This window comes from Callionymus lyra, chromosome 16 (genome assembly GCF_982586985.1).
Source record: "Callionymus lyra chromosome 16, fCalLyr1.hap1.1, whole genome shotgun sequence".
Lineage (NCBI taxonomy): Eukaryota > Metazoa > Chordata > Actinopteri > Syngnathiformes > Callionymidae > Callionymus > Callionymus lyra.
The window spans coordinates 7871356-7883667 of NC_141833.1; the positions used below are offsets into that span (position 1 = coordinate 7871356).

General features: G+C 36.7%; 2 protein-coding genes across 4 annotated transcripts; both read right to left on the reverse strand.

Annotated features, from left to right (window-relative positions):
• Window positions 1–14: 14 nt before the first annotated feature.
• Window positions 15–8276, reverse strand: mier1b (mesoderm induction early response 1b, transcriptional regulator). Of its 3 annotated transcripts, XM_087811663.1 has the most exons (13): window positions 8239–8276; window positions 7531–7555; window positions 5621–5769; window positions 5339–5539; window positions 5136–5265; window positions 4993–5060; window positions 4357–4429; window positions 4062–4213; window positions 3259–3340; window positions 3084–3178; window positions 2883–3010; window positions 1359–1486; window positions 15–1285 (listed from the first exon to the last, which is right to left on the reverse strand). In XM_087811663.1, the coding sequence occupies exons 1-13, from the start codon at window positions 8245–8247 to the stop codon at window positions 969–971; spliced, it is 1557 nt and encodes a 518-aa protein (XP_087667789.1). In that variant the 5' UTR covers window positions 8248–8276; the 3' UTR covers window positions 15–968. The 3 variants fall into 3 exon arrangements, with proteins under 3 accessions (XP_087667789.1, XP_087667790.1, XP_087667788.1); XM_087811664.1 differs by lacking the exon at window positions 8239–8276 and having other exon boundaries at window positions 2883–2929; window positions 7531–8213; XM_087811662.1 differs by lacking the exon at window positions 8239–8276 and having other exon boundaries at window positions 7531–8211.
• A 2077-nt stretch (window positions 8277–10353) lies between these two features.
• Window positions 10354–12032, reverse strand: dynlt5 (dynein light chain Tctex-type family member 5). Its single transcript, XM_087811688.1, has 4 exons — window positions 11922–12032; window positions 11763–11854; window positions 10734–10858; window positions 10354–10646 (listed from the first exon to the last, which is right to left on the reverse strand). Exons 1-4 carry the CDS (start codon window positions 12026–12028, stop codon window positions 10443–10445), a joined length of 528 nt encoding a protein of 175 aa, XP_087667814.1. The 5' UTR covers window positions 12029–12032; the 3' UTR covers window positions 10354–10442.
• Window positions 12033–12312: the final 280 nt, after the last annotated feature.

Sequence of the window (12312 nt, forward strand, 5' to 3'; positions counted from 1 at the left end):
CCTGTGGAGAAACGTTCATTTCAATAATACATTTATTAAATATAGCTGATGTGATTCCACTCACGGTCAGGTGTGGAATACACTTCTATTCATGTCGTGATGCAGAGGGGAAACGAAAAGAAAAAAAATAACTGAAGGAAATGGCGAACGCCGATGACGTCGTACGGCCGAACTGAGGGCGACGAGGAATGGCTACACTTTACGAACAACTAAGCAACAAATGGTACAGTTCACAAGGAAGACCCGAAAAATAAGACTTTTTTTCTCTTTTTCCGACCGTCCGAAAAGTCAAATCTATACAAACGTTAAAAGTCGAAACATTCGGTCGAGTAAAAAGCAAAACGCAATCGGTTGAAAATGCAAAAATACGACAATCTTCTACATCAGTTACGGTACAGGACATCACTGATGTCAGCTGCGTTACACAAACAAACCAGCAGGGGGCGAACCTGGGTTTATTCATTCTCAAGACTAGTGGTGGTGACGGGGCTTTGCGGGGCCAAGGTCAGGAGCGTCAGGAGTCCTGGTCCTGGCGACAAGTCTACAATCAAAGTGCAACTAAAGTGTTCTGGTGTCGCCGGCTCACTCCGTGTGTTTTGTTTTTCTTTTGGGTTAGACTTGAGCGCGTTGAAGTTTCCTCAACAGCAAATACACATCTTTAGACTTGTTAAAAAATATAAATATCTGTTCTGTAAAAAAATATTAATGGAAATTTATTTTCTTTGAGTACAAATAGGAAAAAAAAGAAAAAGGGGGAGACTCTTGGCAAAATGTCAGTTCTCCGAGGAAAGAAGGAATAAAGACGAAGGTCAGGAGGTGTAGAAGAGAGGTGTGGACCGCTACTGCCCCCTCCTGGAGGACGAGTTCTGCTTCATGACCTCTTTTTGTTTTTTTTAAGTGTTCAGAGTCTCTGCTCGGCCCGTTCTCTGGGAAGTTTAAAGCCAAATTCATCACTGACCCTCACAGGATCAGTTGTCCTGCGCTCGGGGAGGTTCCGCTTCGTTCGGAACCACCGACTCCTCCGTCCGGAACTTCTTGCCGGGTCTGTCGGGCGGCGGGGTTGTGTCTTTGTGGTCGAGTGGGGGCTCCGGTAGCCCGTTCGTGTCGTGGCTGGGAGTGCCGGGCTTACTGCAGCCGTTGGAGTTTTTTTCCGTCGCGGGGGGCGGAGGAGCTTCTGCTGGAGGGCGAGACGGGCCGTTGGACTGGACCGGCTCCGGTTTGACTTGGATCACCAGGACTGAGGTGGGAACTTCTGCTTGGTGGCTGGAATTGTGTCCGGCGATGCCTGAGGAGGGGAAAAAAAACGGGGGGGGTCAAAGTTGAGGGGGAACTCAAGGAATAAAGAAGTGCCGACTCACCGTTCTGGCTGCTGCCGTCCTCTCGCTCCGATTGGCTGGCGCTGCTGCTGGACGCCGTCGGAGGAGGCGACGCCGCCCTGCTGGATGTGGCGCTCTCCGTCTCATCCAGCAGTCGGTCCATGTAATCCCTGCGGAGACAAAGTTAAACCCAGAGTGATGAAGACGAAAACAAAACTTGCAAACTTTACTGAGAATAAAAAAACTAAAATAAACTCTGTCTGTTACTTTTCTTTTTTTTATTTCTAAATTATTTTTACTTTCTCTATTCAGGGAGAAAACAAACTGAACATCCTGTGTTGATCTGGATTATGGTTCATAAAATATATTGAGCAGTTAAAATGAGTCGTTTTAGCATCTGTGCTGCTTTGAGTCATTAGTTTTTACTTTAACTCCCCAACACAAAAACACAATAATCATCTAAGGGTGTGAGGAAAAACAAACTCCTAAAGTATATTGGGATTTTGTTTTCCTGCAGGACATTTTATTAATATTCAAAAGCACTGTATCAATATTAAAATATATTTATTCTTATTTTCCTTTCGGGGTCAGATCTAATTGCATCCTATTATAGTTTGTTTATGGTTAATATTTCAATAGTTTATAAAATAACTTGTTTTCTACAATTCACATACAAATTTTCACAGCATATTTTTGCTATTAAACTTCTGGCCACTGGGTGGCAGCAGTGATCACTTCCTCCACAGCTAAAGTAAGTAAGTAATTTTTATTTGTATAGCGCTTTTCCAGACCAGGGTCACAAAGCGCTTAAACAATCAAAACAATATTCAATAAAGTATATACTTTAAAGGGCAAGATAAAACTGATAACACAACAGGAGTTCCAGAAAATCAAGGAAGGAACAATAAAATCCAGCAAGATCCCGACTATTGCTGAGGACTGGAGGATACAGTCGTCTCCAAAGCTGTTTGGACATATTTAGTTTTTTTTAAATAAATGAGAGTCATGAGGTTAGTAAATTACGCAACACCAGAGTCAAGTACTCGGACAATACTATTATATCCTTGTTACCACAGTATCGCAATATATTGTATCGTTGCACCTGTATCGTGATACGTTTCATAACATTCAGATTCTTGCCATTTCACACCCCATAGTTTTATCAGATTTATGTTAAAAGCGTGTTTCTAAACAACAAAATTATTTATCATGGTTTTGGTTTGTTAATAATTAAAGGACAAACCTAAGGTTTAGGGAACAATCCACGCCCGTAAAGTGGTTTTATGTGGCCCATGAAAGCTTTAAATAAATAAATGTTCCTTTAAATTTAGCATTTGATGGTGAAACTTACAAGTTGACGTTTGTTTCATGAAGAAAAACTAGAGAGTTGACTTTATAAGTAGAAGAGTTGCTGAATTCTATTAGTAGCTTCCAAAGATAAGTCTGATCTCAATCACAGTAAAATATATTGCACTGTGGACTTTAATACCGTCTTTTGGATTCATTTGTCAATGATTAAGTTGACATTTAAAAAAAAGTTAATTCAGGTGCGAGTCGACGACTTACGTTACACCGGGGTGAAGGTTGTATTTCCTTTTGCCGAGTCTGGTTTGCTGTGCAAAGAAATCATAACGCTCAGACTTCTTCCACATGTAATAAAAGGCCACACAATCTCCTACAGACCTAGTTCTCACCTGAAAGAACAGACATGGTTAAAGAAACAAACCAGTTTTTCCAGGTGTCGACGCTGGCCGGGAGTGAACTCACCTTGTTGGCCTGTATCAAATGAAAGTCTTTGCCATAAGCTTTTAGTCCGTGTTCGAAATTTCTACATTCTTCTTCCGTCCAAACGGATAATTCCTCTGCGGGAAACAAAGCAACACTTGAAAAACATCAAAGAAGACGAAGGAGTGGAAAAGTGAACTAGATCGATGCTTCTTACCTCTGGCTGCTTTCACGTTAAACCTCAACCTTCTCAGAGCTTCTTCTGTGTCGAAATCACACTTCACTAGTTCATACAACGCCTGCAGAAACACACACACATTTAGTATTCAATTTTTAGTTTTCTTTAACAATACACCATTTCTTTTAGCATTTTAATGACATGATTATTTTGATCAAATGTTTTTAAATAAAATAAAAATTGTTCATTTTTCCCCCCCCATTCTCATTTTACCATTTAATTATACATTTAAATTGAATAAAATATATAAAATGATTAATTAGGACTCCTTCTCATCTCCCATTGTTGTATTTTTGTAGTGTGTGCACTTGTATTTCCGTTTTAAGTATCATTATTGCATTTGTTTTTTTATTATTCATTTCATTTAATTATTTTTATTACAGATTGTATTAATATTTTATTATGCGTTTGTTATTTTTAATATCTGAACAAAATGAATGTACTGCGACGACCAATGAAATTTACCCAATTATTTTATTAGTATTGATTTGTTGATTTATTATTTTCTTTGTTCGAGGGAAGAATTGAGGAAAGGATGTCCACATGTTTGTATAAGCATTTTATTTATATATACATATATATATATTGTTGAGCACTTTATTTTAAAAAATGTATTTTCATTATTTTTAAACAAGATTGGCTGATTTATGATTTTTTTTTTTTCAACATGAATAACCAAAATTTGAAGAAATAAAATTAATTAAAATAACTAACTCTCCATCTATAAAGATGTATAAAAAATATTTCTCCTTTTCCCCTCAGTTTCATGTGTGACCTCTCACCTGTTCATTGTCTTTGATATGGGATCCCTCGGGAATCGCGTCCACACCTTTCTCCTCCCCCGTTCTTCTGGACGCTTCATTTAGAAACTCTATAACTTTGTCTTCAGGTAGACACTCGGGGTTCCACAGCAGCTGGTCGTCGTTTTCATAAACTGGGGAGCGAACCGTGATCAGTTTTGTAACTTCTTGGAAAGTTGCTGGTTTAGATCAGCTGGTATCCACAACTGTAAACTTCCATCTTTAATGTATTTGGTGAAACCTTTGTTGAAAACATATTGAGCAAATGGATGATTACCTTTTTCGTTTTCTTTGTATTTACATAAGCCAGATGGTGTTTCTGCTTGATACATTGAACCCACCATGATTTCCTGGCAGAAGGAAAAAAGAAAATGACAACAGTTCATATCACACATGGATCTCCAATATTGACCTTTTAAGTATATATTTTATTGAGTATTGTTTTGATTGTTTAAGCGCTTTGTGACCCTGGTCTGGAAAAGTGCTCTATAAATGTAAATTACTTACTTACTAACCAAATCATGGTCCAATATCCAACATTTATAATACTACCAATAAACATGGATGATGAAAACTAAGGCCCTGACGAACAAAAATAGAAAACTATGGTTTCACTATAGGCCACATTAATAGATATTAAATAATAGTATTAATAAAATACAAATGTTTTTTCCTTCTAAAGTCGTTTCTTGTATCATTTATAGGCTCCTAAACATTGAATTCTTTTTAATTATTTTCATTTTGTAACATCTTAGATGATTGTTATACGTAAACTTTCAACTTTTTTTTGAGAAAGACAAAAATTTCAAGAAGATACAAACGTAGTGTCATATAATAAAGTGTCCCAAGGCTCAATGAAAATGAGCTTTAATAATGTGTGCTATAAGAAGAAATACCAGTAAGATAAATGTACCTTTTTCCAGTCCTCAGATGGAACGTAATCTTCATCTTCATCGGACTCCTCCTCTGCGTCATTATTACCTGAAACCAAACGTGTTCTTTAATTTTTGCAGCTTTTTAAAAGGCTTTAGAAAGAAAAGTGTGCAGTAAACATACTTTCAAAGTATTTGAGTCTCTGAGGACGAATGAGTTCTGCTGTTCCCAGAGACCTGACGGGGCGTGTGCGCACTTCAACGGTCGCCTTGACGTGTTCGTCCTGAACAATTGAGTTGATGACTCCTTTGACCTGATGGAGAGAAAAACGTAATTAAAGACAAGTAGGTTTTTTTTTTGTTATAGCTATTAAGGTGCTGACTCACCTCGTTTCTTTTCAGCTCTCCTGTGCTTCTGCTACTTTCATCATTGTCCAAATCATCTGCTTCATCCTCTTCATCGTCATCTTCCTCCTCCTCTTCTGGTTCCTCTTCCTCCTCCTCCTCTTCCTCTTCTTCATCATCAACGGGAGAACCACCTCCGTAGCCATACAGACTTAGAAGTTCATGAATAGGCATTTCTCCTTCCTGAGTCACCGAAGAAAAGTTGAGTTTCTCATTGAACATAAATATTACATCAGGAAAAAAAGACGCACAAAAGAAACTCACACGTGCAAGATCATCGATCTCATGGATGTTGGTGTCGTCCGAAGCTTCCATTATTTCTTCTTCTTCCAGCGTGCGCTCATCGTCGAACTCGTGAACAAGCATGTCTGCCGACGGATCGAAATCGTGGTCAACAGAACCTGCTGACCCTCCTGAAAGTAACAATGGCAAAGAATTACAAATAATCTTTTATTTGTTAATCAACTTTAAATATAGGATAACTAGCAATAAAAATGTGTTAATAAATTAAAGTTATAGATAATAAAACAATTGTATACGGGTTCTTGCAACTTAGGGCAAGTTAAATTCACAGAAATGCTTAACTTTCTAAACATAAAATTAAACACAATTTCCTGCATAAAGCATGCCTCGCCTGATACCACATTAAGCCATGAACAAAAATTTTGGTCGACTCTCATTGAATTTACACTTAAGGGTTTTGTTATTTTCGCTAATGTGATTGCAATTCAATGAGCCAATAAAAAAGAAATTTCTATCTATATTTAGATTTTTCAATTTGATAAACTATCTGCAAATTTATTTTTCAATTATTATTTAGTCAATGTTACCAAATAGTTTGACATATCAAAAGAACACACTGTTAATTATCATGCTTTTAACATTTTTAAGACTTTTGAAAATGTTAATGCGCCGGAACACAAGGATACAAACTAATTCTAATTTTTTTTTAAACAAGTCAAGACTGTTAACATCTAAATATACGCAAAACGGGGGAAATTAATTCATAAAGTTAAACATAGATATTCTGAAAAGAAGGTAAGGAAATCTGCAATGTAATCATTTTTAAATGTATTTATTAATCAATATTTACTTAATAAGACATTAAAGTGCCTGAAATCTGTCCGTTTCATATATTAGTAGTTATGTGTGTAGAGTGAAGTTTTCCTTTCCTGTACAACAACACTAATGACGTAGAATACATGTCCTAGTGTATCAGGATTATCAACATTTTCAAACAGACAACGTAAAAAAAATCTGTGATGCCACTTTCCAAGTTTTCACTCGAGTTTTCACACTGCCAACTTCATGTATTTAAACAATAAAAATACACCATATGCTTTATGTTTCCTTTACTGTACATGTAAACAAATTATGGGATGTTTGTTCAATCTAGGCTATTAATTTGCTTTTCAGAGGATGACTGTCATCATGGATGCAGATGCAACACTTATAGACTCAGGGATATTTTAATCCTCGTGCTATTAGATTGTTTAATTATGCGTTTGGGGGCAGGAGTGGAGCGAAAAGATGATGATGTTCCATTAATCTTTGTATCCTTTTTCTTTGTTACTTTTTCTTTGATCTGTGTTCTTTATCTTTAGACTTAGATTGTGTCATCTTGCACTTTGTTTTTCTAAAAACGTTGTTCTTGTTCTGAGAATCATATTTTAAAACTTAACATTAATTAATTGATTAAAAAATGATTAACACTATTTATAATATAATTAAACCCATTTTTTCTGTTTCGTGGTAATTTCAATTATTTTATTATGTAATGTCACCACGACACTGGCAATGAACATTTTTGATTCAGAAATGTAAAGCAAGGTATAACATTTTGAAAGTCGGATTTAACAAAAGGTTACACCTAAAATATTGAAGCCTATTGACTTAGTATTAAGGAGGTTCACCAGAAATGAGTGCATTTTTACCAGGTTTAATCATCCATAACTTTCTTAATATTTCTCACAGGAAAATGATACTTGTACCACTGGGAACATATTTACAAGACACATCTGATAATAATGGTTTCATAAATCAATTAATCTTAAACACATGCCTAATATTAGAGAAAAAATCAAAACACTTTTGTGTCATTTTAATGACTGGAGGTTAGTGTGTATGTGAAGCTAGCAAACTTTAAAACTGTATAGAGTATGTGAAATAAATACCTGGGCTCGTTTTCCCAAGGGAGGGCTGAAAAGAAAAGGGCAAACATATATGATTCATAACTTCATATCTGGTGTAACATAAGAAAAGCTGCTGCGTTGGTCACACGGTTCAAGTCAAGGCGAAGAGACTGCAGAAGAAAAAGCGCGCCTGACCTGAGGCTCCTTCCTGCAGCTCAACAAAGACCCTCATCGCCATATGACTCACCGCCTCACAGTGTTACCCAGACTTTTTCATAAACATTCACGTCAATATGTGGCGCCGGGAGCGAAAAACAACAGACAACAGTCGCCAGTTTCACCCGCTGGTTCGGCTAACTATCTCCAAGTTGCAAAGCTAATATCGAACTAGCAATAACATCAACGTGGGTTCGTTATTTCAAAGAAAAGAAACGATATAGAAATATAAGCGTTTAGTATTTATACAGAAACGAACAAAAAGGAGCGATGAAATGAATAAACAAATATGGCTGAACAAATGTTAAAAAAAGTCGCTACCGCAGCAGCTAACGTTAGCTAAACCCGAAGTTTATTAAAGACGCTCGTCTACGGAATTACGTTGAAACCGTAAGAACCAGCCGCGCCATTTTAAATTTCAACTCGATAAATTTCGGCGAATACGCGAAAGGTGTGTTTGGCGGTCTAAACCGCTCCGTCGGGCGCCTTTTATTATTTCTTATTATTTTCCGAATATTTACTTCACTTTCTTACCTCCGCCATGTTTGCAATCCTGCAGCCTCACGTCAGGGGTCAGCAGCAGTGCCCGGATGTAGAGCCCCGCCCACCCGCAGTCCGGAAAATTAAAATAACACAACAACGACGCGTTTATTTATTTACTTCTATTCGCCTTTTACGCTTAAATATTATTTTTAAAAGCTTTTATAATTTATAGCATTTATTGGTAATCGTCATTTGTCATTGCTGATCACTGTTAACGTTTTGTCTTTTTGACTGTTTTTACACTATTTTATCTTTTTATATAACCTATCGATATTTCTGTGATAGGCTTTTGTTTAATTCCTAAGAAAATGTATATTAAACGGCTATTAGGGAGCGCAATGGTTTTATAAGCGCATTATATATATATATATATATATATGTATGTATATATATGTGTGGCCACCAGGGACAACTAGGGGTGCTCAGAAAATTGGAGGATTAAAGGAAATTTAATATGATTTAAAAAATAAAGTTATACTATTTAGTTTAGTCATTGGTATTGAGTATATCAGTGCCATCAGATCAATAAAGGGTAACATTTCATTATTTCTATATTGAAATGTTAAAGATGTATTGTAATTAATAATTTAATTGAATAATGTGTTTATATAATAGTTGAATTTGTCCATTTTTTTAAATGATAGTATAAAAAGATGAGTTTTTTTTCAAAATGAATGATTTTCTTGCACATAGAGTTCGATATTCTAATTCCTATTTTAAAAAGTCTAAATGTATTTATTTTTAAATAGGTAGTCTTTTAAATTGAATACAGAATGTTGGTACAATAGTGCTTAGATTTTGATATTGAATCACAAAGACTACAGATATTTTCAAATTAAATATAATTGCTTTTAGACAAAGAGTCTGATCGTCTAATTTCAATAAAAAAGTTAACAGTAAATTCAATATATTTTAAATTCGTTACCCTTTGAATTCAATATAAAATGTATAATTCGCAATATTGAGCTATACATTAAGAAAGTCTTCATAGCCATAATGAAAAATGGCAACAATTGCCCCTAAATAATAAATATTGAAAAAGGGTACAAAAGAAAGGAACATAAACTTTGACTTTTCTTTCGATATTTTTGAAACATTTAGCTGTGTTTGGGGAAAAGAGGTCCAAGTCCATGGTGTTTGGGGGACCTTGGGATGGGGATTTTTGGGAACCCCTGATTTAAAGCACTTAACAACCTAATCAAATATGCCATCGTTTGAGTATTTTTCCACCTGATTGTTGACGTGAAGCTTACCTTGAAATACATAAACGTGGCAGTAACAGCTTGATTCCATGAAACCCCACGTCTGTAAACAAAGCTGCCAGTAAAAAAACTGTGACTCACTGATTTATGCCCATGATAGTGATAGTAAACCCCACTATGTTGCTATGTAAAAAGTCATCATCTCTGATTATCGTAGGAGGAAGACCCATTAGGTGACTCTGTGCTAAGACCATGACAATAAAACTGGGCGACCTAAAGCGATATCCAACCCCTTAACATTTGAGAATGTTGTCTAATGGCGTGGATTCCCATGCATGCATCCAAAAACAGACAGATTCTGTTGTCCAAAGATCATTGTCGACCGTAATCGTAGGCATCACTTCCGGAGGCGTGAGAGCGTGTGACATCACTGGGATGGATGCTTAAAAAGGGGAATCCTCAACTTCCAATGTTGTGGGTTCGCGACATCTTCTTCATTTTTGTTGACGTTGAATCCCGGAAACTTCATGAGACCCTCACTGTTGTCCGTGGCCGTGCTGTGCTTTCTGGGCGTCGCCCCGGTTCAGTCGGATGAAGACCCCAATGGACTTCGACTGTGCGGCCGAGCTTTCCTGCGGGCGGTCGTGTACACGTGCGGCGGGTCCAGGTGGAGACGGCAGATGGAGAACGAGAACGCTTTGCCCGATGGTGAGTAACGATAACTCCGTGTTAACTCTAAGAAATTAACGAATATGTGTCTCACAGGTAGGAGAGATCCGAACCCGAATAGAGAAGAAGTTGCACCACGAGTGAATCGTTTTTGGAGAGACCAAAATCAGGCGATAATATCGATCTGTTGTCACATCGGTTGCCGGAAAAGTGACCTTCTCATGCTGTGTTAATCCAATCACTTTTAATCCTGTTTTTTTTGTAAATGCTTAAAAATAAATTTGGTTTAAAGATACTTGTTATCGACGCTCACATATGTTCGGATCATTCAAAGTAAACAGCGTAGACAGTAGCGACGCCGTACAGGGAGCCGTTCTTGAAAGAGTACGAGGCGAACGTGTCGTTGGTCGCATCCCAGAGACAGCGGCTGTTGATCTGCATGCTCTGCCCGGCCAGCTGCCCGATGTGGACCACCGTGACGATCTTGTATCGCGGGATCAGCAGGTCTTTGACGCGCGATTGTATCACCTGAGGAAAGCGACATGTCAACAAAATACAAGAACGAACGAACACACAAATATATTTTCATGTCTTTTGTTATTTGCGTTGATCTACCTCGCAGATGGTTTTGGTCATTTGTCGAGCCCACTCCACCTCATACTTCTCTTCTTGGAGATAGTTGGTGAGAACATCCTTCAGAATGTCATTGGCTGCAGGCACAGGGAAGCGTTTGTAAACTCCTGATGAACATAACAAAGAGGTTCAGTTAGATTTCATCATTTTACATTTTAGATAGAAGAGGAGAAAATGTCAGGATTTGAGCAAGTAATGATTCCATTCTATTGATTTTATTTTTACTTTATTGTACTCTACTCTATTCAACTTTACTTTACTTTACTTTACTTACTTTACTTTATAAACAACTTTAATTACATTTCTCTTATAAACATACTAAACATATCTTTGTATCTACACTATTTACATTTAAGTTTATATATATTTATATTTATGTTATAAAACAAGAAACATTTATTCAGAATGGAGGTAAAGAGAACGTAAAATGAAAGGATATTCAAGGACACTCAGCCCACGTCAAACAGTTGCATCTTCACCACATGGCACTAATATGTTGCTTTTAACCCCCTTTTTTATTTAATTACAAACCAGAAAAAAACATCCTTAACTTTTCTGATACAATTAGAAGCTTTGACTAATTTATTTTATAGTATTGTATTTTATTAATCTAGTTTTAGTTGATTTATATTTATTTTTTATTCTATACAGTCATCACCTTTTTTTTAATCCAGTGTTGTGTTGTATTTAACACTGACAGAGGTGATTCTCTGATTCTGAGAGAAAACAACTTTTGTCAAAAAACATCTCACATGCATCTCAATTTTCACAGTGAAATGAAAAAAAACCCAGTTTTAATAACATTATAACTAGAAAGTCAACTTAATAATCTTGAAAGGAATAACAAATTCAACATAATTATTGGAAAAACTATCGACAGAAAGTTGTATAATGTATAATGTAGTGGCCATTTACTTTAGAAACGTTGCTCTACTAGTTTTAATACTACCAACTAAAACAATTGTACATATATTGTTGTACGTTTTAGGTTTAAATGAATCATTTCCTGACCTTGTTGATAAGGGTTTTCCAGCTTCCCAGTCCTCTGTGTGTTTTCCTCAGGGTGTCCAAGTTCTTCGATGTTGGAAACAGTGCTGATGGAGCTGAGAGATGACACACATGTTTCGAGCTACATTTCTGAGACTTTTAAAACCTAATAAAGTTTCTCACTCTTTTGTTCTACCAGCGGTTTTAGCGCCTTTGCCTCCATAGCTCGCCTCAGAGGCGACTTTGCTGCCTTTTCTCTCCCGTCTTAGGTTTCTGACCACATCAGACATCCTGACGTCACTGGAAACAGTACTTTATCAATGATGTTGCTAACAGGTTAGCATGTAGCAAACACATCAACACTTTTATATATATATATATATATATATCTGCACATAAACACTTACGTTGTTCAAAGGAAGAGAAAGTACCGTTGTTGTTCAAATTGCGAAGGAAAACGTTTTGTCTTAGGTTTGGTGTCGTCATGGCAACCACTTGTAAGTTGCGTCGTAGCGTAGTTTTTGACGTAAGAGTTGACGTAATGTTGACGTAACCACGTTTGCAGAAAGATTAT

Bases quoted from the DNA above. Each gene is read 5' to 3' on its own strand.
- mier1b (XM_087811662.1), bottom strand. From the start codon at position 7,588: ATGAATCATATATGTTTGCCCTTTTCTTTTCAGCCCTCCCTTGGGAAA. The intron at 5,770-7,530 runs GTATTTATTTCA...TGTTACTTTCAG, and splicing joins CCTTGGGAAAACGAGCCCAG to GAGGGTCAGCAGGTTCTGTT. The intron at 5,266-5,338 runs GTGAGTCAGCAC...TCTCTCCATCAG, and splicing joins GAGAGCTGAAAAGAAACGAG to GTCAAAGGAGTCATCAACTC.
- dynlt5 (XM_087811688.1), bottom strand. From the start codon at position 12,028: ATGTCTGATGTGGTCAGAAACCTAAGACGGGAGAGAAAAGGCAGCAAA. The intron at 11,855-11,921 runs GTGAGAAACTTT...GTCATCTCTCAG, and splicing joins ACCGCTGGTAGAACAAAAGA to CTCCATCAGCACTGTTTCCA. The intron at 10,647-10,733 runs GTAGATCAACGC...CGCTTTCCTCAG, and splicing joins TGACCAAAACCATCTGCGAG to GTGATACAATCGCGCGTCAA.